The sequence below is a fragment of the Pagrus pagrus genome (genome assembly GCF_965226575.1).
Source record: "Pagrus pagrus genome assembly, contig: HAP1_SCAFFOLD_61, whole genome shotgun sequence".
Lineage (NCBI taxonomy): Eukaryota > Metazoa > Chordata > Actinopteri > Spariformes > Sparidae > Pagrus > Pagrus pagrus.
This window is the reverse complement of record NW_028175402.1, coordinates 103,317-127,500: the sequence shown is the minus strand read 5'-3', so window position 1 is coordinate 127,500 and position 24,184 is coordinate 103,317. Positions and strand designations below refer to the sequence as shown.

The following is a 24,184-nucleotide window of genomic DNA, read 5'->3' as shown; positions in this document are numbered from 1 at the left end:
GTTAGCTAAGGCTATCGCTTTCATTAGCTTTAAGTAGTGTATAGGCCCAAATTTAGACATATTACTTTGCTATCATATCGCAAGAATCCCAAGTGTAATTACTGTCTATATGCCTACATCCCACCAACATAACATCCAAAAGAAACACATAGCCTACGTTCCTTTATTTACGGCAATGTGTTAAGTTAGCATTGTCAAAAAAGACTACAACAATGTATACATTTACGGCAGCACTTGTCGTAAAACCAGCCCAGTGGCATTACATTTGCATATCCATCAGGGGACGGTACCCATCCAACAGTCTCTCAGAAGCATAACGCTCTCTAGCGGCACACACCGTCATGTGTCGGCGGAATATCAGCGGCACACCACTCCGAGGAACGGTATAAGAGTCTGGGGATCGGTAAAAGCCGCTGAGCAGCAATCGACATAACTTTGGCCACCTCTCCGAGGAACGGCATAAGGCTAGGCATCGGTATAAGCCGCTGAGCAGCAATCTACATAACTTTGGCCACCTCTCCGAGGAACAGCATAGGACTCTAGGCATCGGTATAAGCCGCTTAGCAGCAATCGACATAAATTTGGCCACCTCTCCGAGGAACGGCATAAAGCTAGGCATAGGTATAAGCCGCTGAGCAGCAATAGACATAACTTTGGCCACCTCTCCGTGGAACGGCATAAGACTCTAGGCATCGGTATAAGCCGCTGAGCGGCAATCAACATACCTTTGGCCACTTTTCGATCTCGGCGTCACTCACATGTGATGTGCAAATTTTGTCAAACACAGCTGTCATTTCATGGCAGCACTACAGCCATGCATGAGCACCTGAAACGTAAGCACCCTGGAGCTGTGGTGGCATGTACGCCAGAAGGGTAAATTCACGAGTTGAACCGATAAAAGTTATTTGTCTTCGTTATCAGTGACTTACAGCCGTAGCCTATCTGTTTTGTAGTGGTTTGTAGCATATCGTCGCTGTCAAGCAGAAGCCTCCTATCTTCAATATATGGTATTAAATTTACGTGTCACTGTACAGTGGGTACTAGTTTCATTTGGAGAATTTCACGCGTGAGTCACAGGAGAGTCACACAGATTTTTTTTTTGGAGGAGTAATTGTGTTTTCACCAGAAGCTGCAATGTGCCCAAACAACCGCCAGGTGGCATCTGTGAGCAGCAGGACGCCTCCATAAGACAGCAGCACGGAGCAGTGAACACAAATGGGGAATGCAATATAATAATAATACAGCATGGGCGAGCGGTCTTAATAAGCTATAAATGCAGTGCATGCCCAAGCCCTTCAATAAAAATAATTGAAAATATTAATCTGGCAGTGTGTTCAATTATACAATACCTTAGTTCTACTGTTTTGGTCTTAAATCCGTGCCTAATCTGTCCCGTTTTGCTTGCGAAAAGCTGGAAAGCTTGTTCGCGCGTGCGCACTGTGACACAGAGTAGTACAGTTACTGCTAGAGGCTGTGTTTACTGTAGATGAGCATTTTGAATGGCAAAAAAGCTGTCAGTGAAGCAGCTTATCTGCCAACGCGCATGCGCAAAACTGACTTGTTTGAATTGTTCAGCGGGAAACTGTCAGTGGTTCATTTCATCGTGTAGCCCGGTCAAAATGAGTGAAAATATTAATTCTATTCAGTCTTTGCGTTCAGTGCCGTTTTCGCGGAGAACTTTTGAGGAAAAGAAAACTATAATTTCAAGTGGACGGCCTACTCCTGAAGTAAATATCACAAAAACTGGCCGACCCCCCCTCCCGTCAAACGATCCGGTCTGACAGTGACATATTGCCTGTTATTTCATGAAAACCATCTCGAAACACTCTGTCAAACAAGTGTCAGATCTGTCAATCTGCGGCGCTACTAGCCTAGTTCGCTCATTTTAAAAACACACCGGCAGCAGCGCCTACTGATCTGAGACGTGTCACGTGAGTTACTGTAAATGCTGTGTGGAAAACCAGCTGTGGTCTGTGATTGAGGTGCAGAAGGGTGAGTTTGGAGCTGACGAGAGGATCGCGCTGACGACCGTTTCATTACATTTTTCTCATTGAAAAACTATACAACTGGCATTTAGATTATGTTCTGCACAAAAAAATAAGTGAAATAATAACAATTCGGTTTTAGCAATCAACCGCTTATAGTGATCAAATGTACTCTGGACCAACGTGATCACTATAAGCGGTTTCCACTGTAGTAGTTAAAAACCATATTATATTTTTTATTAATAAATAAATACCCCCCTTACGGGCGCGCATGGTATTGACACTTCAGCATGACCACAGTAAAAGGTCACCGCTCGCCACTGTAATACAGTATAGTTTTTCAATGAGACAAATGTAACGACGGCAGCTACAGTATACGTCTCACTCTCTTTTTTCGGTCCTCAGTCTCGTCAGCTCGAAACACACCCGTCTGTGTTTTTAAAATGAGCGAACTACTGTACAGTAGTGCCGCAGATTTCTCATTCCCCACCTTGTTTGATTGAGTGTGTTGCTGGATGATTTCTCATGAATGAACGGGCAATAGCCTGTGTCACTTTTTTTAATTTCAAGTCAAGCGGGGAGGGGGGGATCCTTGTACCTGGGTTACTGTTACCAAGGATACGGAAATAAAAGTAGCGAAGCTCCGGACAGAGTTGCGGTGATTGTATCCACTTTATGATAGGCTACTGTAGATTATGAAAACACATGAGTCTATCACAACAAGGATTGGATTATCCATACGAGAGGTAGACTGCCGGTTCTCATGGCCCGGACTCCTGCCAATAGTTTTTTTTTTTTTTTTGGAGGGTGTGTGTGTGCCGAGCGGACCCCTTTAGAGAGACACGCGTCTGTATGGGACAGGCTTTTATTTAATTTAGAACAAACCTTATGCTCAGCAAAAATTTCTTAGGTCGCCGGATCTGAACCCGATCGAGTTAGTCTGGGCTTCAATGAAACGCTACATTCGCTGTGAGGCCAAACCCAAAAACAGAGATGAACTGATCTCCGCAATAGAGTCATTTTGGAAATATAAGCTCACCAAAGAGGCCTGCAACAAATACATAGATCACTTGGACAAAGTCATTGAACAGGTCATAGCATTAAAGGGAGGACCGACTGGCATGTGACTGCATGGCAGACGGCGAAAAATGCCCAGGGCCGAAGGATCTCCTGCTGAAAGACTGATGCGCACACTACGCAGATCTGAGGACACACTCTGCTTTAAATTACCTACTGTATATCATACTGCACTGTTCTGTATACCTGTCGATTTTTTAAATAAAAATGTTTTATTTGAAGCACGTAGGCTACCATGTATATATCTTATATTTTTGGGAAGTCTGAATTCCAGTCACTATACATCTTATGAACGTGATGTAAAGTAATAACTTTATTTTTTTATATATATTTTTTTTAAATGCAGCCTCTAAAACTAGAATGAAAAATATTTTCCTATGTTCCACCTTCTCGGCTCTATTGAAAGTAATGAGCTTAATAGACATATTAGCGCCTCCATTTATCTCTGACCAATAGGTGTGCTTGTAATAATTGCTGTGACGACAGCTGGACACAATGTAACACATTAGCATCCTCCATTTATCTCTGACTGTTGGAGCCATTTTGTATATTACACATAAGGTGATAAATAATTTAGATTTGTTGGATTTATTCTGATTTTGTATATTTGAGGTTATAAGAGTGCCTATTAGTTAATAACAACTGCGCTCTTCTTATTGGCTGAGATGTGCGTAACGTGATGCGTGCGTACTTTGGTTCAGTGATGATTATGGAGGCGAGGAGAGCACACTAGTTTTTGACCGTGCTAATGATTATTGCCTGATTTTGGATTGCTACACAGTTTTATTTTTTGTTGTAACTTGAATAAAGGTTTCAATAAACCCACGTGAGAAAGAAGAACTGTGGAGTTTTTGTGGCCTAAGACACGCGTCAACTACATGCTCACGCTCCATAATTTTAGTGTGTGTTTAAAAAGTAAAAAGAGATGGAGTCACACTTACACTGACCAAGGGGTGTGTTTGTGGATACTTCACTCAAGTACATTGTCAGACAAAAGTCCTGCCCCCCACAGTACTTCACACAGCTGTTTGCTTTGAACAGAAAAACCGGTTCCTACAGTAGCTCTCCTCACACTTTTCAGTTCATAAGTGAAGAAATTTCGTCGTGTTTCATGTAATAAATTTCACATGTAAGGGGAGCTGAACATACAGCCTCCATTCAGAACTCCAAGACACATGTGCCAGATGCACAGAGGCATGCGTAAAACACAGATTGAGACCACTTCATGATGTTTAGTTATTTTTTTTAGTTCATTTTCGTTTCTTTTGGATTTTTGTGCGTATTACTGAGCTGTTTTGGTCCATGTTTGTAAGCCTTTTTTCCCCTGGATTATATTTTCTAAAGTTGCAACAATATAGTAATATAATATATATTGTTTTCGTTTCATTTCGTTAAGTATAAATCAATCAATCCATTTTCTTTGAAACTATGAGATTGTAGAGCACCTAAAAACCAAAGCACCAGTTCACTGTAGCGATTTTCATACACACACCCAGTCTCGCTTTCAATAAAACACACTCGCATTCTATTACAATCGGTGAAATATATGAAAACACAATTTAAAAAATGACAGTTGTTGCTCTAGTTTTTTGTTTGGGTAAGCTTCATATTTAAAAGCGCAATGTTCAGCTGTCAGAAATTAAAAGCAGCCTCCTCTTGTTATATTTGCAGCAACACTGTTGCTTCAGGCTGTGATCAGCTTTTTTGTATCGCTCATAGCCTACTTTCCATTAAAACAACCTGCTGCTCTTGGCTGAAATCAGCCCGTTGTGGCTCCATTCTACGATTAAAGCAGTATCAACAAAGTCACTGTTAACAAAATTAACATCTAATCTGTCCCTTCAAATTGTGTGTTTGGAGCAGCTGCAGACAGATGTGCATTAATGCTCCGCTCGTGAGTCCAGCTGCATCGGGTCCAGGCTGCTGGCACGACCGAAGCAGCTTAGAAACTAGCGCTCTGGGCCTGTCCTGGCCCAGCCCTAACTATAAGCTCTTATCGAAGAGGAAGGTCTTAAGTCTATTCTTAAAGGTAGAGAGGGTGTCCGCCTCCCGGACCAAAACTGGAAGATGGTTCCACAGAAGAGGAGCTTGATAACTGAAGGCTCTGGCTCCCATTCTACTTTTGGAGACTTTAAGAACTACAAGTAATCCTGCGTTCTGGGAGCGTAATGCTCTAGTTTGGTGATAGGGTAGTATGAGCTCCTGGAGATATGATGGTGCCTGACCATTAACAGCTTTGTAAGTGAGGAGAAGGATTTTAAACTCTATTCTTGATTTTACAGGGAGCCAGTGCAGAGAGGCCAATACAGGAGTAATATGATCTCTTTTCTTAGTTCCTGTCAGTACACGTGCTGCAGCATTCTGGACCAGCTGGAGACTCTTTAGAGACTTGTTAGGGCAGCCTGATAATAGAGAATTACAATAGTCCAGCCTGGACGTAACAAATGCATGGACTAGCTTTTCTGCGTCTTTTTGAGACAGGATGGGCCTGATTTTTGCAATGTTACATAGATGAAAAAATGCAGACCTTGAAATTTGTTTTATGTGGGAGTTGAAGGACATATCTTGATCAAAGATAACTCCCAGATTCCTGACGGTGGTGCTGGAGGCCAAGTTAATGCCATCCAAACTCGCTATATCACTAGATAATGCATCTCTAAGGTGTTTAGGACCAAGTACTATAACTTCGGTTTTATCTGAGTTTAACAGCAGAAAATTGCAGGTCATCCAGGTCTTAATGTCCTTGAGACATGCATGGAGGTTAGTAAGCTGATTAGTTTCATTTGGCTTTATTGATAGGTATAACTGTGTATCATCTGCATAACAATGAAAGTTTATGGAGTGTTTCCGAATTATATTTCCTAGAGGGAGCATATATGAGGTGAATAGTATGGGTCCAAGCACGGAGCCTTGAGGAACACCATGACTAACCTTGGTATACAGGGATGACTCATCATTAACATGTACAAACTGAAATCGATCCGATAAATAGGACATAAACCAGTTTAATGCGGGTCCTTTAATGCCAATTAAGTGTTCCAGTCTCTGTAGTAGAATGTGATGATCAATGGTATCAAATGCAGCACTAAGATCTAGTAAGACCAGGACAGAGACAAGTCCTTCGTCAGAAGCGATGAGGAGGTCATTTGTAACTTTCACCAGTGCCGTCTCTGTGCTATGATGTGCTCTAAAACCTGATTGAAAATCCTCATATAAACTATTTTTATGAAGAAAGTCACATAGCTGGTTGGCGACCGCTTTCTCAAGGATCTTGGAGAGGAAAGGGAGGTTGGATATAGGTCTATAGTTGGCTAAAGCTTCTGGGTCAAGATTAGGCTTTTTAAAGGAGCGGTCTAATTACAGCTGGTTTAAAGGATTGTGGTACGTATCCTGTTAATAGAGACAGGTTGATCATTTCTAGTAGAGATGTGCTAATTAAAGGTAAGGTTTCTTTCAGCAACCTAGTTGGGATGGGGTCTAGGAGACAAGTTGTTGGTCTAGATGAAGAAACCATCGAAGTTAGTTGGTGGAGGTCGATGGGAGAGAAGCAGTCTAAATATAAGTCAGAATTTACAACTGTTTCTGAGGTTCCTGTGTTTAAAGATACAATAGTGCCAGTTGAGGGCAAGCGATGATGGATTTTGTCTCTAATAGTTAAAATTTTATCATTAAAGAAGCTCATGAAGTCATTACTACTGAGCGTTGTAGGAATACATGGTTCAGTAGAGCTGTGACTTTCTGTCAGCCTGGCTACAGTGCTGAAAAGAAACCTGGTGTTGTTTTTGTTTTCCTCTATTAATGACGAGTAATAGCTTGCTCTGGCATTGCGGAGGGCCTTCCTATATATTTTAAGGCTATCTTTCCAGGCTAAGCGGGATTCTTCCAAGTTGGTGGAACGCCATTTCCTTTCAAATTTCCGTGATGTTTGCTTCAATTTGCGGGTATCCGAGTTATACCAGGGTGCTAACCTCCTGTGCTTTATAGGTTTCCTTTTCAGGGGGGCAATAGAGTCCAGTGTTGTTCGCAATGAGCCTGCAGTGCTATCAACAAGATGATCGATTTGTGAGGAACTGAGGTTAGCGGAGGAGTCCTCTATTATATTAAGACATGGCATTGAATTTAGTGCCAGCGGTATAATTTCCTTAAATTTAGCTACAGCACTATCAGATAGACATCTAGTGAAGGAGTTTTTGCCTAATGGTGTGTAGTCCAGTAATAGAACTTCAAAAGTTATTAAGTGATGGTCTGATAAAAGAGGATTCTGTGGAGAAACTGTTAGATTTTCAATCTCGATACCATAAGCTAGAACAAGGTCAAGAGTCTGGTCAAAACAGTGAGTTGGTTTATGTACACACTGAGAGAAGCCAATGGAGTCTAATAATGAGATAAATGCAGTACTAAGGCTATCATTAACGACATCCACATGAATATTAAAATCACCTACAATAATTACTTTATCTGATTTGAGGACTAGACTTGATAAAAACTCAGAGAATTCAGATAAAAATTCTGAGTAAGGACCAGGTGCTCGATACACTACAACAAATAGAACTGGCTGTAAAGTTTTCCACGTTGGATGTGAAAGACTCAGAACAAGGCTTTCAAATGAGTTATAATTTAATTTAGGTTTAGGAATGATTGACAGACTTAAGTCATAAATAGCTGCAACACCACCTCCTCGGCCGGAGCCTCGAGGAATGTGAGTATTAATATGACTGGGTGGAGTGGATTCATTCAGGCTGACATATTCTTCAGGATGCAGCCAAGTTTCAGTAAGACAGAATAAATCAATATTACAGTCTGAAATTAAGTCATTTACTAGTACAGCTTTCGATGACAGGGATCTGATATTTAGGAGTCCGCATTTAATTCTCTTGTCTTGTTTTGAGATTGCAGAGTTGCTGTTAATTTTTATTAGATTTTCATGCACAACTCCTCTTCTGTGGACTTTTGATTTGATTAATTTAATTAATTTAGGTGGTCGGGGGGCAGACACAGTCTCAATGGAGTTTTGGGTGTGCAACTGATCTAATGGAAGCTCAGAGAAGCGTGTAAGACTGCAGCTCTGCCTCCTGGTCTCAACTCTGGGTTGTCAGGCTGGTTGTTGGCTAATGAAATGGGTTAAATTTCTAGAGATGAGAGCCGCTCCGTCCAAAGTGGGATGGATGCCGTCTCTCCTAATGAGACCAGGTTTTCCCAAGAAAGTCCGCCAATTATCAACAAAGCCCACATCGTTTGCTGGACACCACCTTGACAGCCAGCGGTTGAATGATGACATGCGGCTGAACATGTCATCACTGGTTAGGTTTGGCAGGGGCCCGGAGAAAACTACGGAGTCCGACATTGTTTTGGCATAGTTACACACCGACTCAACATTAATCTATCTTATAGACGTCCTTAAATCAACTAAGAGCAAGATTGCCCTGACAGCTGATGCCTGGACCAGTATTGCCACAGAGGCATATTTTGGCATCACTTGTCACTTTAAGTGATGACTGGGAACTCACTAGCTTCTGCCTCACCACCATGCCACTGGAAGAACGACACACTGGAGTTAACATTGCTGCATGGATTGAGTATGCCATGGCAAGGTTTGAGGTCCCTGCTAGCAAGATTGTGGCTGTTGTCCATGACAATGGCTCCAATGTTGACACAGTGCTGGCTGCAAACATTTTGAAAGAAAAGCATGGGTGGAATTCAGTCCGCTGTGCAGGCCACACTTGGCCACAATAGGTGATCGGTCATGCTCTGAAACATCCTCAGATCACTAAAACACTAGGAGCAGCGAGGTGTCTTGTAGAGCACTTCAAAAGAAGTGAACTAGCCTCAAGCAAGCTGAAGACCAAATAGAAACAAATGGGAATCCCAGAGAAGAAATTTATCCAAGATGTCTCTACTAGGTGGAATAGCACCTTTTACATGGTGACTCGTCTGCTAGAACAGAGATGGCCGCTGACTGCAACATTGTCTAACCCAAACAGTAACACAGAAAGGGAAACAGCATCTCGACCTGAAACCAGACCAGTGGGCCTTGCTTGAGGAACTGGCAAAAGCTCTTCAGGCCTTTGAAAGTGCCACTGTCTACCTGAGTGGTGAAACCTATGCTACCGCCTCTGCCCTGCCTCCTCTGGTCAGAGGGCTTCAGAAGTCCACTCAGACCACCTATGATACAGCTTCTGTTTCTGGCATTCCAGGCAGCTGCTTCACAGGAGACAACTGCACGCTGGTCCAGAGAAGTCACTGTCAAAGATGACAACACAAACACACAGATCATTGCAGCTGCACTGGACCCGCGTTTTCAGAAACTGAACACTGAACCTGGTGTCAGAAATTTCAAAGTAAAGTCCAATCTCTTGCCTTACAGTCCATGCAAGAAGAAACTGCAAAGAGGCAGTGTGCCAGTGAGAATGAGGAAGCCATTACATGTGCTAAGAGAACTTCAAATGGGTCTCTTGATTCACTGTTTGGATGTGACTCCTCAACAGATACTGACAGTGAGACTGCTGAACAGGATGCTCACAACCAAGCTATCACCAACGAGGCAAGATTTATGTGTTTAAATAAGAACAGTTCTTATTAATTAACATTTAACATCAACTGTAACATGCCATACTTTTTCACAAGCCTAATTTTCATCTGTTGTCCCATTGCAGGTACTGATGTACTTTAATCCCCTATCTTGGTGGAAGTCAAATGAAGCAAAATATCCAAGTCTTGCATCATTAGCCTGGTCATTCTTGTGCATTCCTGCCACTTCTACTCCTTCTGAGCGACTGTTCTCAGCTGCTGGGAACATAACCTCCAAGAAGAGAGCCAGCCTCACACCTGAGTATGTTGATATGCTCACATTCCTGCATTGCAATTTGAAGAATTTGTGAATTATACAGTCATTTGTACTGGATTTTTTTTATTTTATTTACATTTACTAGTTTTATTTGAAATTTTGGACTTGGCAGCAATATTTCAAAAAGGTATAGTTATAGTATAGTAAAGTTATTTGTACATTATGTTTTTGTTATCACAACTTGCACTTTAATGTATTATTTTGTTAATTTATGTTTCATTAAAATAACAATTTAAAAATGCAGTTGTTTCAAAATATTATGTTTTCAAATACATGTTTCATGGGTTTTTAATTTGCTCTGAGAATATGAGGTAATAATAATAATAATAATTGTGACTAATCGAAAAAATAATCGTTAGATTAGTCGACAACCAAAATAATCGTTAGTTGCAGCCCTAGTGTTGGCCTTGTATGGCTATTTCCTGGGTTAAAATCCCAGGTGGCGTTGTTGACGACACACACTACACATACACACGCTCACACAAACACACACTCACACCCGCTCTCGCCACAGTGGCATTAGCATTAGCATCTAGCTGCTCAGGTGATGGCTGGGGCCTGTCGCAGCCTGTTTTAGAAGCATCATTTCTCCCTCGGCCTGCCATCATAGAGTGTCCGCAAGTAAAAAAATAAGTTTACCTATAGTAAAAGGCTGCAGTATTAAGGCTTAAAGCTGGCAGAAAAAATACAAAAGTGTAATATAAAAGTGTTGAAATTTGACTGCCGCTGCTAAGGAGAGGAGAGGAGGAGAGGGGAGAGTGCATAGAGGGCTGTGTTTTACCTCAGACATTTATTCTATTAATTATTTTGCATTATGGACGTTTCTGAAGGGGCTATGCCCATAATGAGTCTTAGTGTGATCAGCACTCTACAGAAAATATCAGTTGAACAGGCGGTGCTTCAATCTGGTCCAGGACACATGTGCTTACACAGTGCTAAAAGAATGTGGTCACGTGTGGCCAAGACCACCACTGACTGCGGTCTGAGTCATCAAATCCTAAGGCATTCACACCTGTACTTGGAGCTGTCCACTTATGAACAGGCGCTCACAACAAATAATACCAGGCCTGACCAGCTTGTTTGTTTTAGTGCTGCATCACTAGACTAACAAGAAGCTTCTTTCCACAGGCTGTGAGACTCGATTCATCCTCAGCACTCCACCATGAAAAATAGTTTCCATTTTATGACTAATCTAACCAGATAACAGAAATTCTGACCCGATGACCGGCATTAAGAATGATTACAATAACGTAAAGGTAGGATTTTGTAATATTTTGTTTAGGACAGCAACCGATGGTTATTTTCATGCTGGTTGTTTTCTCCATTAATCCTTTGATCGGTAAAAATATTGAGAACTGTGGTCACAGTAAGCCAGAGGCCCAAGTGACACCTTCACAATGTCCAGTCCAAACCTGAACATTATAAATACATTGAAATGATTTAAAGGAAACGCAGCAAATGTCATACCAGCTGTAAAGCGGCAACCACATGATTTTACTGGAAAAATAACTGAAACCACTATCAAAATTGTTATCAATTAATTTTCTGTCAATCAACTGATTAATCAAATATAAGCAAAATATGTAAAAACTGATGAATACTTGAATTTATAACAAACCATATTGTATAAGCCCTTCATTTTTGTGCAAAAAAATAATAATTTCCAGTGTAACTGGTAATAACTATAGCTGTCAGATAAATGTAGTGGAGAAAAAAGTGCAATATTTGCTTCTAAGATGTAGTAAAGTGGAACTTTAAAAGTAATATGAAAAGAAAAGGCTAAATTTAAGTACAAGTATCTCAAATTTGTAATTAAATACATTACTTGACTAAATGTACTAGGGTGCCACCAGACTGAGGCGTGCGTTTTTTAAATTTATTTTACACACCCAGATCTACTTATGTTACTCCAAATAAATGAAAATGTTTCAAAATTCACTTTTGGAAGAAGGTTTCCTGGCACCGACTCCAGATGCTCCATCCTCTGCTGATGGTTGTTTGCGTCTCTTGTGTGTTGGTGGGATGTTATCCCCCTCATCAGCTGCAATAGTTTACTCTGCTGATGGTTCTATGAAATACAAAATATTCAGTCAGACATGTGAGAATGACCACAATTACGGCTGGATGGTACAGCAAAAAATTATCCACAGGCAGGTTTAAGGTGGGTCACAGAGGTGGTTCTTTATTCCTCCACCTCAGCAAACAGCATAACACATCAGTACCACCTCCCCCAGGTTGTTAAAATGGCCCCCATTTATAGGGTGTCACAGCTAATGACCCTGGAAGATTCCATCCACAGGGATCCACTGCCTATCAACATGTTTAACCCACCATTTTTATTCCTATATTTACACCACCTTATCAGTAACAAATACACACCCTCATTTGCCTCCCCTAACAACAAAAATACACATCCCACTTTGTCTTTTTTCCTGGGGGAAGCCTTTTGCCTGCACACCCTGAAGACAAACACTGGTGAGTAAACAATACACTTGACTTCTTCACTGCATGCACTTATTGAGCAACACAATACACATTCTTAGCTTAGCTCCTTGTTGAAGCAATTAACACATTTAATATGCACCTTTAACCCTCTGTCCCGCTGCTCTAGGTGGAGCTGCGTGGCCCACACATCACCCACCTGTAAAACCAAGACCCGACCAAGGACAATAAACGTTCAATAAATACGATAAACATATCCATACAAATGTGCAAAAAACAGTGTTAAAATGTATTGTGCAAATCTCCAATAAAGTGCTGTTGCTCCTCTGCATATGTAGTCACACTCAGTCCATAGTGCGTGGTGCCATGTGTGCAAAGCCTGGTGACGATGTGCTCTTCGTCACATTTCCTCCTCCCTCTCCCCAAAGAGAACAGTACCTCATTCCTCTGACATTCTGGACAGACAGTCCGCCACCACATTTGACTTCCCTGACCTGTAGTGCACCGTGAAGTCATAGGGCTGCAGGGCCAGGTACCACCTTAGCGATGCGCATGTTGGCATCCCTCATGCGATAAAGCCACTGCAAAGACCGATGATCAGTTTCCAGAAAGAAGTGCCGCCCCAGCAGATAATATCTGAGGGTGTCGATGGCCCACTTCATCGCCAAGCACTCCTTTTCCACTGTAGAGTACCTTTGTCTCTCTGTCCAGCAGCTTCCAACTCTCCTTCCACCACCACCTCCTCTCCTTCCACCTCCTGCAGAAACACTGCTCCCAGGCCCACTCCAAAAGTGTCCGTCTGAATGAATGAATGAATGAATGAATGAATGAATGAATCTTTTATTGTCATTATACTGGGTGTACAATGAAACTTTGTTAGACTATTCTCGGTAAAAGACAACAATTAGTTAGACAATATAAAACATATATTAAAAAAAATTAAAAAACATAAAAGGCACACATGGAGATCAACAAAACAAGACAAGAGCAGCAGTATATATAAAATAAAATGTCTGTGCAGCAGAACGGTATCAGTGCAGCTTCAAATAATGATAATAATAATAATAATAATAATAATAATAATAATAAGTGATAGCAGCAGCATGTATAACATGCGTGTGTATAACAGTGACTGTTATGATAGAAGTGGGATGATGTAGGCAACAGCTCTGGGGTAGAAGCTGTTTCTTAGTCTGTTTGTTTTGGTTCTGATTGTCCTGAACCTTCTGCCAGATGGTAACAGCTCAAACATGGAGTGACCGGGTGTGGGGTGTCTCTAAGGATGCTGAGGGCTTTCTTGTTGAGCCTTTTTGTGTAAATGGTGTCCAGTTCGGGGAGCTTCAACCTGATGACGCGCTGAGCCGCCTTCACCACACGATAGAGACTGTAGCGTTCTGCGGCTGTACAGCTGGCGTACCACACTGTGGCGCTGGTGGTCAGGATGGACTCGATGGTGCTTCTGTAGAAGTTGAGGAGTAGTTTGGCCCGCTTCAGTTTCCTCAGGAAAAAGAGTCTCTGTTGAGCTTTATTGACCAGCTGCATGGTGTTGTTCGTCCATGCCAGCTGGTTCGACAGTGTGACTCCCAGAAACTTCAGCTTTTCTACATCCTCCACCGTCTCCCCATTTATGTGGAGGGGTGCGTACGGTTCCACCTTAGTCCTACAGAAGTCAACGATCATCTCCTTGGTTTTAGAGGTGTTGAGGATGAGGTCGTTTGCTCCGCACCACTGTATGAGATGATCCACCTCATGCCTTGTAAGCTGTCTCATCCTCCTCTGAGATCAAGCCAACTACAGTCATGTCATCGGCAAACTTAATGACAGTGTCTGAGGGGTAGATGGGGGTGCAGTCATGTGTGAATAGTGTGAAGAGCATTGGGCTCAGCACACAGCCCTGAGGGGTTCCAGTCCTGAGAGTGAGGGTGGAGGAGATGTTTTTGCCCACTGATGAGCAGGATGAAAGGCTTCTCAATGTCAGGACTGTGGAGGACTGGGTGAATGCAGATGGCTTCCTTGAGGTCCCTGAAGACTCTGTCACACTCATCAGTCCATTGAATCTTGTTTGGAGCAGAGGCTTTGGTTAGATCATTCAACACAACAGCTTTATCTGCAAAATGAGGCACAAACTTATAATACCAACCCAGCAGACCAAGGAATCCCCTCAGTCTCTTTCTGGTGGTGGGAACAGGAAAGGATTGGATGGCCTCCACTCTCCCCAGCTGTGGTTTAATCTGTCCAAATCCAATGACGTAACCCAAGTATTCCATTTCTCTTTGGGCAACAGCACACTTGTGAGGGTTAATGGTGAGGCCAGCTGCCTCCATTTTCTGCAGCACCTGTTGCAGGTGCACCATATGCTCCTCCCATGATTGGCTGAAAATAACTACATCATCCAAATATGCAGCCACACAGTCAGATAAATCCCTCAAAACATGGTCCATTAGTCTTTAAAACGTGGCTGGCGCCCCCTGGAGACCAAATGGCATGACCTTAAACTGATACATACCAAATGGTGTTCTGAAAGCTGTCATCCCCTTGGCATCTGGTGCTAAGGCAACCTGCCAGTAGCCCTTGCTGAGGTCCAGTGTGGTGATGTACCGAAAGTTGCACACTGTATTCAGGTATCTGAAATCAATACAAAATCTGAGAGTACCATCTTTCTTTGGGACCAATACAATGGGCCTGCCACTCACTGTTATTCCCAGCTCTAACATCAGCCTAATTTCCTTTTGCAGCAGAGGAATCAACCGCTCAGGAATCCTGTAGCTTTTCTACTGCACTGGGGCATCTCCCTTCAGCCGAATCCTGTGCCGCACCAGTCAGGTGAAAGCTGGTGTCTCCCTGAAGAGTTCTGGGTCAAGCAGGGGCTTCGCCTCTGCTTGTTGGGTGAGAGACAGATGTGACAGGTCCACTTCTGGGCCCTCTGCTGTTGTGGTGGTAGTTGGGAAGAACTTGTCAACAGTATCCTCCTCCTGCACCGCACGGACCAAATGCTGCTGGTGCACAGGCTCTGAACGCACCTGGACCTCCTTAAGCAGGTTAACATGAAAAGTCTGGTATCTTTTAAACCTGTCCGGCATAAAAAGTTCATGTGTGACCTTACCCGCACGTTTGCTGATTTCATATGGTCCATGCCACTTAGTCAGCAACTTGCTTTCACTGGTTGGCAACAACAACAACAACAACAGTACTTTTTGGCCTGGATGAAAGACCCGCTCTCTGGCCTTTTGATCATACCACACCTTCTGGTTTTGTTGAGCCGACTCCATGTGTTCATGTACAAGCGCCATCATCTTCTCCAGTCTCTCCCTCATTTTTACCACATATGCCACCACATTTTCTCCTTCTGGCTTCGAACTCTCCCAGTAATCTTTCAGCAGGTCCAGCGGTCTTCTCACCTGGCGCCCATACAACAGTTCAAACGGAGAGAAGCCCGTAGATGCTTATGGGACCTCTCTGTACGCAAACAGCAGGTATGGCAGCCAGCAGTCCCAATCCGAACCTGTGTGAGACACAAACTTGCGCAGCATGTTTTTCAGTGTCTGGTTATAGCGCTCCATCAGCCCATCCGTCCCACAGTCTGTTGAAATCTCCTTGGGTATGCCTACTCTAGAAAAAAGTTGTAAAAGGCAATCTGCTACTTGTCTAGCTTTGAAAGACCTGAGAGGGAAGGCTTCAGGGTGCCGTGTGGCATAGTCGCACATGACCAAAATGTAAAGGTGGCCTGAGGAACTTTTCTCAAATGGGCCTACAATGTCCATGCCTATCCTCTCAAAAGGTGTATCAATGATGGGCAAAGACTGTAATTGGGTACGTGTAACTCCTTTAGCAGAGGTTAGTTGGCAGGTTTCACAGGAAGCACAGCACTGAGAGACTTGAGTGTTCATCCCTGGCCAAACAAAGCAGCTTCCAATCCTGTTCAGAGTTTTCTGGAAAGCCAGGTGACCTGCCCATAGAATAGAATGCCCCATCTCCATAACTCTCTGTCTGAACTGTTGTGGCAGTGCTAAAGTCTCAGTTTTTCCCCTTTTCTGATAGAGAAGACCCTCCTTCACCATGTAGGTGTCATCATCTAAACAGCTTGGGTTATTTTGTTGAACACCCTCCACATCTGTCACCTTTTCAAACTACTGCTTCAGTGTCACATCTTGTTTTTGCAGTGAGCTCAGATCTGGGGGAAACTCAAAATCAAGCAGTTCTGGTGGTTAAGGAGAGCTTTGTGCTCCTTGTCTAAGTGAACCCTTTAGCTTCTCCCGTCTTCTCTGTGCTTGTGACTTGTGAGGTTTAACTGGCCCTGCTTCCCAGTCTACCCCAAAGAAAGGCAGCTCTCTGAGGACTCCCTCTGCACTCTGGTGGTGACACAGGCAATGTGACTGAATCACTCAATGGCTCACTGAAATCGGCTACTGAACTCTGATCCTCCTCACTGCTCGCGTCAGGTTTGCATATTGGCGGGGTCATAAGGTCATAGAGTGTGGGTACATCATCCCCTAGAGCAGCCATTTCTTAACCTCGGGGTCCTGACCCCAATTGGGGTCGCGAGATGATTTCTGGGGGTCGCCAAATCATTTTGGAAAAATATAAATGCGCAAAATAATGAGCGTCCAACCGGATGTTACAAGGACGACGAGCGGTTGGTCTCAAACAGGCATTTTATTACTCAAAACCAGTTGCATGTCTGCCCTTCTCATTCACACATACAGACACGGCTCTCTCTCTACCCCGCCTCTCACCGTGGGGGGAAATAAAAACAAAGAAAAAGAGAGAGAAAAAAGGCGCGTTGTTGTTTTAGCCACAGCTGCAGCAAGTTTGCTAGCTGGAAAAATGGAGCGATGGCTTAAAAGAAAAAGTGTTCCAGCACAAGACAGTCAGCAGCAGCAGCAGGGGTCCCAAGATCAGCCACCAGAACCACCACCTGAGAAACGTATGGCACTGAGAGCTTGAAGCCAGCAAAACTAAAAAGACATTTAGAGACAAAACACAGCAGCTTAACTTATAAGCCAATTGATTTTTTTCAGCGCAGGGAGCAAGAACTAAAAAGGCAAAAAACAGTGGTGAGTGAATATTCTACAGTCCCTGCTAAGGCCCTGGCAGCTTCATATGAGGTCGCATATCTGGTGGCTCAATCGAAAAAGGCTCACACGATTGCGGAGAGTCTCATCCGTCCCGCAGCTGTAGCAATCACAAGAGCAATGCATGGGGAGAAAATATCTAACACTCTTTAACCATTCCCCTGTCAAATGACACCGTGGGGCGCCGCATTCAGGACATAGCAAATGACATTAAAGAGCAACTCATTGACAGAGTGAGGAAGAGCAAATTGATGAATGCACAGATGTGTCAGGAGATGCGCAGCTGCTGGCCTTTGTGAGGTACAGCTACGAGGACATGTTTTGCTCATCAATGGAGGGAACATGCACTGGACGGGACATTTTCAACAAGCTCAACAGTAACATACAAAAAGAGAGACTGAGATGGGAGAGCTGTGTCTCTGTGTGCACAGATGGAGCTGGAGCTATGCAGGGGGCAAGAAAAGGTTTGAGGGCCTGCGTGTTAGAGGTAGCCCCCATGTGAAATTTCTGCACTGTATGATCCACAGGGAAGCACTTGCTGGCAGGTGTCCTCCAAACATCAGTTAAGATTGTCAATTTCATTAAATCACGGCCACTGCAAAGCAGACTCTTTGCCACACTTTGTCATGAAATGGGATCAGACCACGAAGCACTCCTCTTTCACACAGAGGTCAGGTGGCTTTCTCACAGCAAAGTTTTAACGAGGCTCTTTGAACTGCGTGAGGAGGTCCGCATATTTTTATCAGACTGTAGTTCTCCCCTTGCTGACTATCTGACTGACCCAAAGTGGGTCACGAGCCTCGCATATTTAGCCAGCATTTTTGACAAACTAAACAGCTTAAACTTGTCCCTACAAGGCCCAAACACAAATGTCCTTATTCTCTCTGAAAAGGTCATGGCATTTAAGAGAAAGCTGAAGTGGTGGGCTGTGCAAGTGTTGAAATGTTCCCTGAGCTTGATGACTTTATGGAGAGTTACGACATAACCATTCAAACTATGAAAGGAATTATTGCCTCTCACCTCAGAAGCCTGCTTGAAAGTTTCAATAAGTACTTCCCAAATGATGACACGCCGGAAAAGTACGACTGGATACGCCAGCCTTTCACCGGCTCCACCGCACATCACCTGCCATCAGAGCTGCAGGACGCCCTGCTAGATCTCTCCTCTGACCGCACGTTACAGACTGCTATCTCGGCATGCGCACTGGAAGAGTCCTGGTTGTCAAGTAGCAACAAAGTACGCAGCACTGTCAAAAGCTGCAACCGATGTACTATTTCCATTTGCATCCACATATCTGTGTGAAAAGACCTTTTCTGCACTGACAACAAAAAACAGATGAAAATACTGAAAAACAAATACAGATCACGACTCCTCAGAGTTGAGAGTGATCTTCGCGTGGCCGTGTCTAACATAAAGCCAAGACTGCAGCTGCTCTGTTCAAACAAGAGGCAAACAAAAGGCCCAGCCATCACATTACATAGTGGTTGCAGCTATTTGGCTTTGTGAAGAAAAAAAAAGAAGACAACGTTTATAGAGTTAGGAGTTTGTTTTAACAAAACTTGTTAAGTTGTTGTTATGACACAATGTTATGACGTTCTTTTTCATGTTTAAGCTCTCAGCAACATAGATGTTTAAAATGAAACATGGGCAGTTTTTCTCCCCAGTGTGTTTTGTTAAGGCTTCCTAATTAGCATGTGCTGGTTATCATTTTATTTCATTAAAAAGAAAAAAAGTTTGCGTTAATTGTTTACATTTTAACCGGCTCAACTACCAGCAATATGATGGGATGTAGCGACCATCGTCGGTCTGTAACTCACGTGAAAAGTCAGACTCTTGATGCTGCTTTATCTTTTTCAAAATATTCAAAAGTGTTTCAAAATAAAATGATAAAGAAACTAATAGCTGAAGTGTGATTATAAGTGCTTGTCTGATTTGTAAATTCGACGTAGCCTACGGTGTATTGATTGTGTGTGGGTGGGGGGGGGGGGGGGGGGGTCAAATCAAATCAAATTTTATTTGTATAGCCCAAATTCACAAATCACAGTTTGCCTCAGAGGGCTTTACAATCTGTACAGAGATGACACCCTCTGTCCTTCGACCCTCGATTCGAGTGAGGAAAAACTTGCCCCAAAAAAAGGCCCTTTTAACAGGGAAAAAAAAATGCGGAAGAAACCTCAGGGAGAGCCACAGAGGAGGGATCCCTCTCCCAGGACGGACAGACGTGCAATAGATGTCGCATGTACAGAGCAGATCAACGAGATCACAATGTATTCAACTGCGGACAGCAGTGCATATTGAATTGGGGGTCGCGACTTAAAAAGGTTGAGAACCACTGGCCTGGAGTGTATGGCAATGTTGGAGCTAATGCCACAGGCAACATTAAAGTCTGCCCCCCCCCACAGTCAGATAAACTTCAGCTGTAGGATAAACATGCTCATCTCCATGAATACAGCTTATCCGTGATCTGTCTTTACTCCATTTATCTCTGGGGACCAAACCGGACAAAACTACAGTCTGAAAACCTGCAGAGTCAAGTAATGCTATTTCACGCTTTCAATTGATCAGAACTGGGGCTGCATGGCCTGCGTCCCTCACTGTACCCACTGTAGCTGGCCTTGGAGCAGAACAAAGGAAAGATGGTTTAGTGTGGCTCAAAGCTGGGCAAAATGGTTTTCTATGCCCTAAACCATTACAGTGGTAACACCTGACATCGACTTTTAGCATAGCTTGTGGCCTGGGGAGTAAACTGCCCATCACTTGAAAACCATCTACCTCGTGACTTGACCAAGCCCCTGTTTACCCCCAGAGGACTTACTTGAATGGACCTGGTGGTTCTCCCAGCCAAAGGTGGCAGCTCAGCTTCCTTTTCTGGCTGATGTGACGACGCCGGCCAGGCGTGCAGCTTCCTCTGCTGTCTTGGGGTCATGCTCTCTGATCCAGATCTCCAGCTCTGCATGGACCATCCTCAGGAACTGTTCAAGAATAATAGTGTCAACTAGTTCTTTAACTGTTGATTTCTCTGGCTTAACCCTGTAGGGAAACATGCCTAATGCTCTCATGTGGACCTTTGATCTGCTGAGGCCCTGTTGTTTTTTCATTATTAACACTTTCCATCTGTGTGAGGACGTTATCAGGATGGAGACGCCGGGATGTCTCCCCGTGTCATCTCTTAGGAGGGAGAACAACACTCTCTCTCATAAAACCACCAGAGGGAATCAGTTTGAATTAATTTACGATGGTAACCCCTGTACGAACTCTTTTTGACCTAACAAACCGGAACATTCCTTTCACACAGGTCAAACGAAGGAAACATATGAAGCTACTTCTCCTTTAAAACCTCAACCAAAGGAACCAGGATTGTTTGTGATAAAATTGTTTGTGATATAATGTCTTTATAATTGTAATTAGGTAACACGTCTGATGGACCGATTGTGCTATCTGTCCCCCAAACGTGTTCTTCTTCTCCCTACTTTCCAATACACACACTAGAGAAAAGGACGGTGGAAAACCCCCCTTTCTCTACCTCCTCTCTTTGAAGAGATTAACGACACATCTGGCTCAGTCTTATCTTTGGTACATTCCAAACAAATGGTCAGAGTTTCCTCTAGGCTTCAGAAGCATTTCTAATTAACCATTAAATCAGAGTCTCACCTGTTTAATTCTTACAATTTGAAATCCAGTAAAATAAGCTCATCAAACTGAACCAATTCCTAAGTTTCTGTGATGAACATGGACTGAGATCCTGCTTAATGCTCACTGGTGTCTGGTGTTTGGTGGAGTCACAGTGCCATCTAGTGGTAAGTTATGGTTAACTGGATTAGACTGTCGGAGATCTTTTTAGTTTTCTAACGTGTTTATAAACTACAATTTAAAAGTCTGTAAAATGTTTTTCTTCACAAGCCTTAAGCTAACACTAGAAGGAACATGTATAAGCGACCAGTTTCATCAGTCCTACGTTGTTTTCAAGTGTATTCTTATGTTCTGATCCAGTGTTGATTTCATTTAAGTGTTCAATGATTTTAATCAGATCATATTGTCTTATTGTTTCACAAAAGTCCATCTACTTTTGCCATGGTAAAGTTCTGAGAAAGGCTAAGCGCGATTTCGAAGCGTTAACTTGATAGTTGGAATTAATCAAGTTTAAAGGTGTGGAATTAAAACATCCACACTAGGAGTGTGGTCGGTACGCCCCTTTTGGTCCGCCTGCAAGCCGGGACTACTAAAGCCAAGGGACAGAACTCCCTCGCTCTCTCCTCTTCGTTCTCTTTCTCTTCTTTGCTAAATTTTTCAACACTTTACTTTGCTTCTTTTGTAACAAGCTCCTAGGTATAAAAATCTCCGTACAATCGACCACGTGCGATAATCTTTAAGAGCTTTTATTTTTGTTAGACGTTAATAGAAGTAAGTTCCGTCCTTATTATTTTTGTTAAGTATCACTATTTTATTCAGTGGAACAGAATTCAGTTTAATTATTCTTGTATTGAGAAACAACTGAGGAAACGCCAGGCCAGCGTCATCCTTTCGTTATCCTCGTCAGGAAAGTTAAATATCAGTTGAATTAGAGTTAAAAGTCACCACTCAGAGTGTGAAGATAAACAACAGTCTTTTTAAGACTAAAACGCCAAGCAAAACGCGCAGTGTCACTGCCTGTTTCAAGGACTTTGTGCCAAGCTGAAGTTACTCTGCCCTCTACGCTCACGAGCGGTACCATCCCGCTGGGCAGCGAACCGGACCATCCTCTGCTGAGCGCTGGACCAGCTGATCTCTCTCCGACACCTGGACGAGAGAGAGAGTCGCCTGCGGTGAGGTCGAACCGGACCATCCTCTGCTGAGCGCTGGACCAGCTGATCTCTCTCCGACACCTGGACGAGAGAGAGAGCCGCCTGCTGTTTAGTCGGATCGACCGCATCTTCCCTCATTCTTCGGGACCCGCAGCTACCGCGAGCCAGCAATCCCTCAGACGAAATCCGGCAGAAAGATCGAAGCGAAAGGCTTCTCCACTCTTCAGACAAAGTAGGCTAAGCATCTTGCACACGTTTCACTAAACGTTCATGAGTTGGTGTTCTTTTAATTCCTAATTCATAATAATCTTTTCACAAGACAAGTCCGGTTAGAGTCTCGTTAGTATCAAAATTACTCTCGTAACATTTGAATGCTGCCCAGACTCACGACTTTACCATCGCTCATCCACCTTAAATAATCCTGTCACTTTAACCATATAGTCTTCACATTTCTGTTTGTTTTATTGTTGTCTGAATCATCATTTCATTTATTCACCTTGATTTATTTAGTAAATAAACATATTTAACCGTACGTCGTTGTCTGTGCTTACTTGCTTTGATGTGGAGAATCGAGGAAACTGTATAAAGAAGTCACTAATTCAGCTATGAGACTAACTAAATTGATTTAAATTGATACAAGTTAACCTTGTTTAGTCGGATTTGATTAATTACCTCCGGATTATTCAAATAGACAAAACATCGGAGGTGGTGCCCCATTAACGAGTGTTTTATTAATCTTCAGTGATTAATACATTGCCTTTAATACAGTGTATCTCCTACATTAAAGATGGTGCCGTCCGCGTGAGGCTACTTATAACCACGGTTCTCTGCATTAAATTAAGTGTACAGACAAACATCGGTTTTGTAGATCAAATCCCAAGCTGTTTAACGTTGTTTAGCTGTCCACTGAATGATTAATGCGATACTTAACATTATATTCTTGACTGCATAATACCTTGAATTGTGTGTGAGCATAAAACTCCGCGGAGCTGTGTGCTGCTTAATATGAGATTAATGTGTACGGATGCTGCGTGAGCACCAGATCCGTGAGTGATAAATTTCAACATCGCTGCATGTTGGAATGAATGGAGACAGATTCTGCGCTGTAATACCAGATCTGTGAGTTAAAAGTTGTCAGCGCCGCCGTGCGTTAAGGTTCAAGAACAGATCCTGTGTTGAATCAGGGCTGTGAGTTATTTGCATGCATAAGTGTCGCGTACACTTCTAAAGTTAACCGGTTTGATGAATACTTCGCTGCTGCGCTGCGCCAGAGCATAGTTTCATCCTGAGAAAGTTCGTATTTGCTGCGATGTTCCAGAAATATTTGTAACTTGATCAGACCCTCGTGTTTTCTGATTTAGATTAGCTACCTGAACAGGAAACAACTGTGTAAACAGTGAGAGGTTGTTTATGGTACTACTCCTGTAGTATCAAGATTGGTTGCTGTGGCAACAATCCGATCAGAGACAGTATATTTGGCTGTGTAAAAGAGGGAAGATAACCTCTATCAGCTAAAATTGTAGCTAACATTGAATGCAATGCTGGTTGCTGGTTGAGTGTTTCCTGATGTGCTGAAAACTGTCTGTAATAAGAAGTCAATGCGCCCAGTCTCTGCTGTTGTGTGAAAAAGTGAACTGAACTGCTGCTAATTCTGTTAAGACAAGGGGGGTATATCAGGGGGCGGAGTTAAAAGTCCCCCCTCTGATCCCTCTTCCTCTAGCCTGTTAAAAGTCTAAATTTGTAACAGCGCCCTCTAGTGCTCGACTCTATTAAAACCTCTAAATTTGTAACAGCGCCCTCTAGTGCTCGACTCTATTAAAACCTCTAAATTCGTAATAGCGCCCTCTGCTGCTCGACTCTACTAAAGACTTTTATTTTTATGATAGCTTCCTCCAATGATCATTCAGGTAAAGATTAAGTTTGTAACAATACACCTGTTTGCTGATTCTGTTAACAACAAATACGTCTAAATAGCACCCTCTG

General features: G+C 43.0%; 1 protein-coding gene and 1 long non-coding RNA gene across 6 annotated transcripts in view; both read right to left on the bottom strand.

The window, feature by feature from the left end:
* LOC311252632 overlaps positions 1-24,184 on the bottom strand; it is a 54,136-nt gene that overhangs the window by 3,951 nt on the left and 26,001 nt on the right. For 3 of the 5 annotated variants that reach the window (XR_014621546.1, XR_014621547.1, XR_014621548.1), the window contains 3 exons: positions 20,236-20,392; positions 12,491-13,147; positions 11,846-11,974 (listed from right to left, as the gene is read on the bottom strand). This is a non-coding gene — a long non-coding RNA (uncharacterized lncRNA). Of the gene's footprint in view, positions 1-7,393; positions 9,303-11,845; positions 11,975-12,490; positions 13,148-20,235; positions 20,393-24,184 lie in introns of those variants that run through there. The other 2 variants (XR_014621550.1, XR_014621549.1) reach the window with 2 other exon arrangements.
* On the bottom strand, positions 13,455-15,904 carry LOC311252670 (uncharacterized protein). The gene is made up of 2 exons (XM_084384139.1): positions 14,489-15,904; positions 13,455-14,405 (listed from the first exon to the last, which is right to left on the bottom strand). Exon 2 carries the CDS (start codon positions 14,116-14,118, stop codon positions 13,537-13,539), a length of 582 nt encoding a protein of 193 aa, XP_084240265.1. The 5' UTR covers positions 14,119-14,405; positions 14,489-15,904; the 3' UTR covers positions 13,455-13,536.

What these genes read in the sequence shown, in the direction of transcription:
- LOC311252670 (XM_084384139.1), bottom strand. Translation starts at nt 14,118, where the DNA reads ATGAGACAGCTTACAAGGCATGAGGTGGATCATCTCATACAGTGGTGC.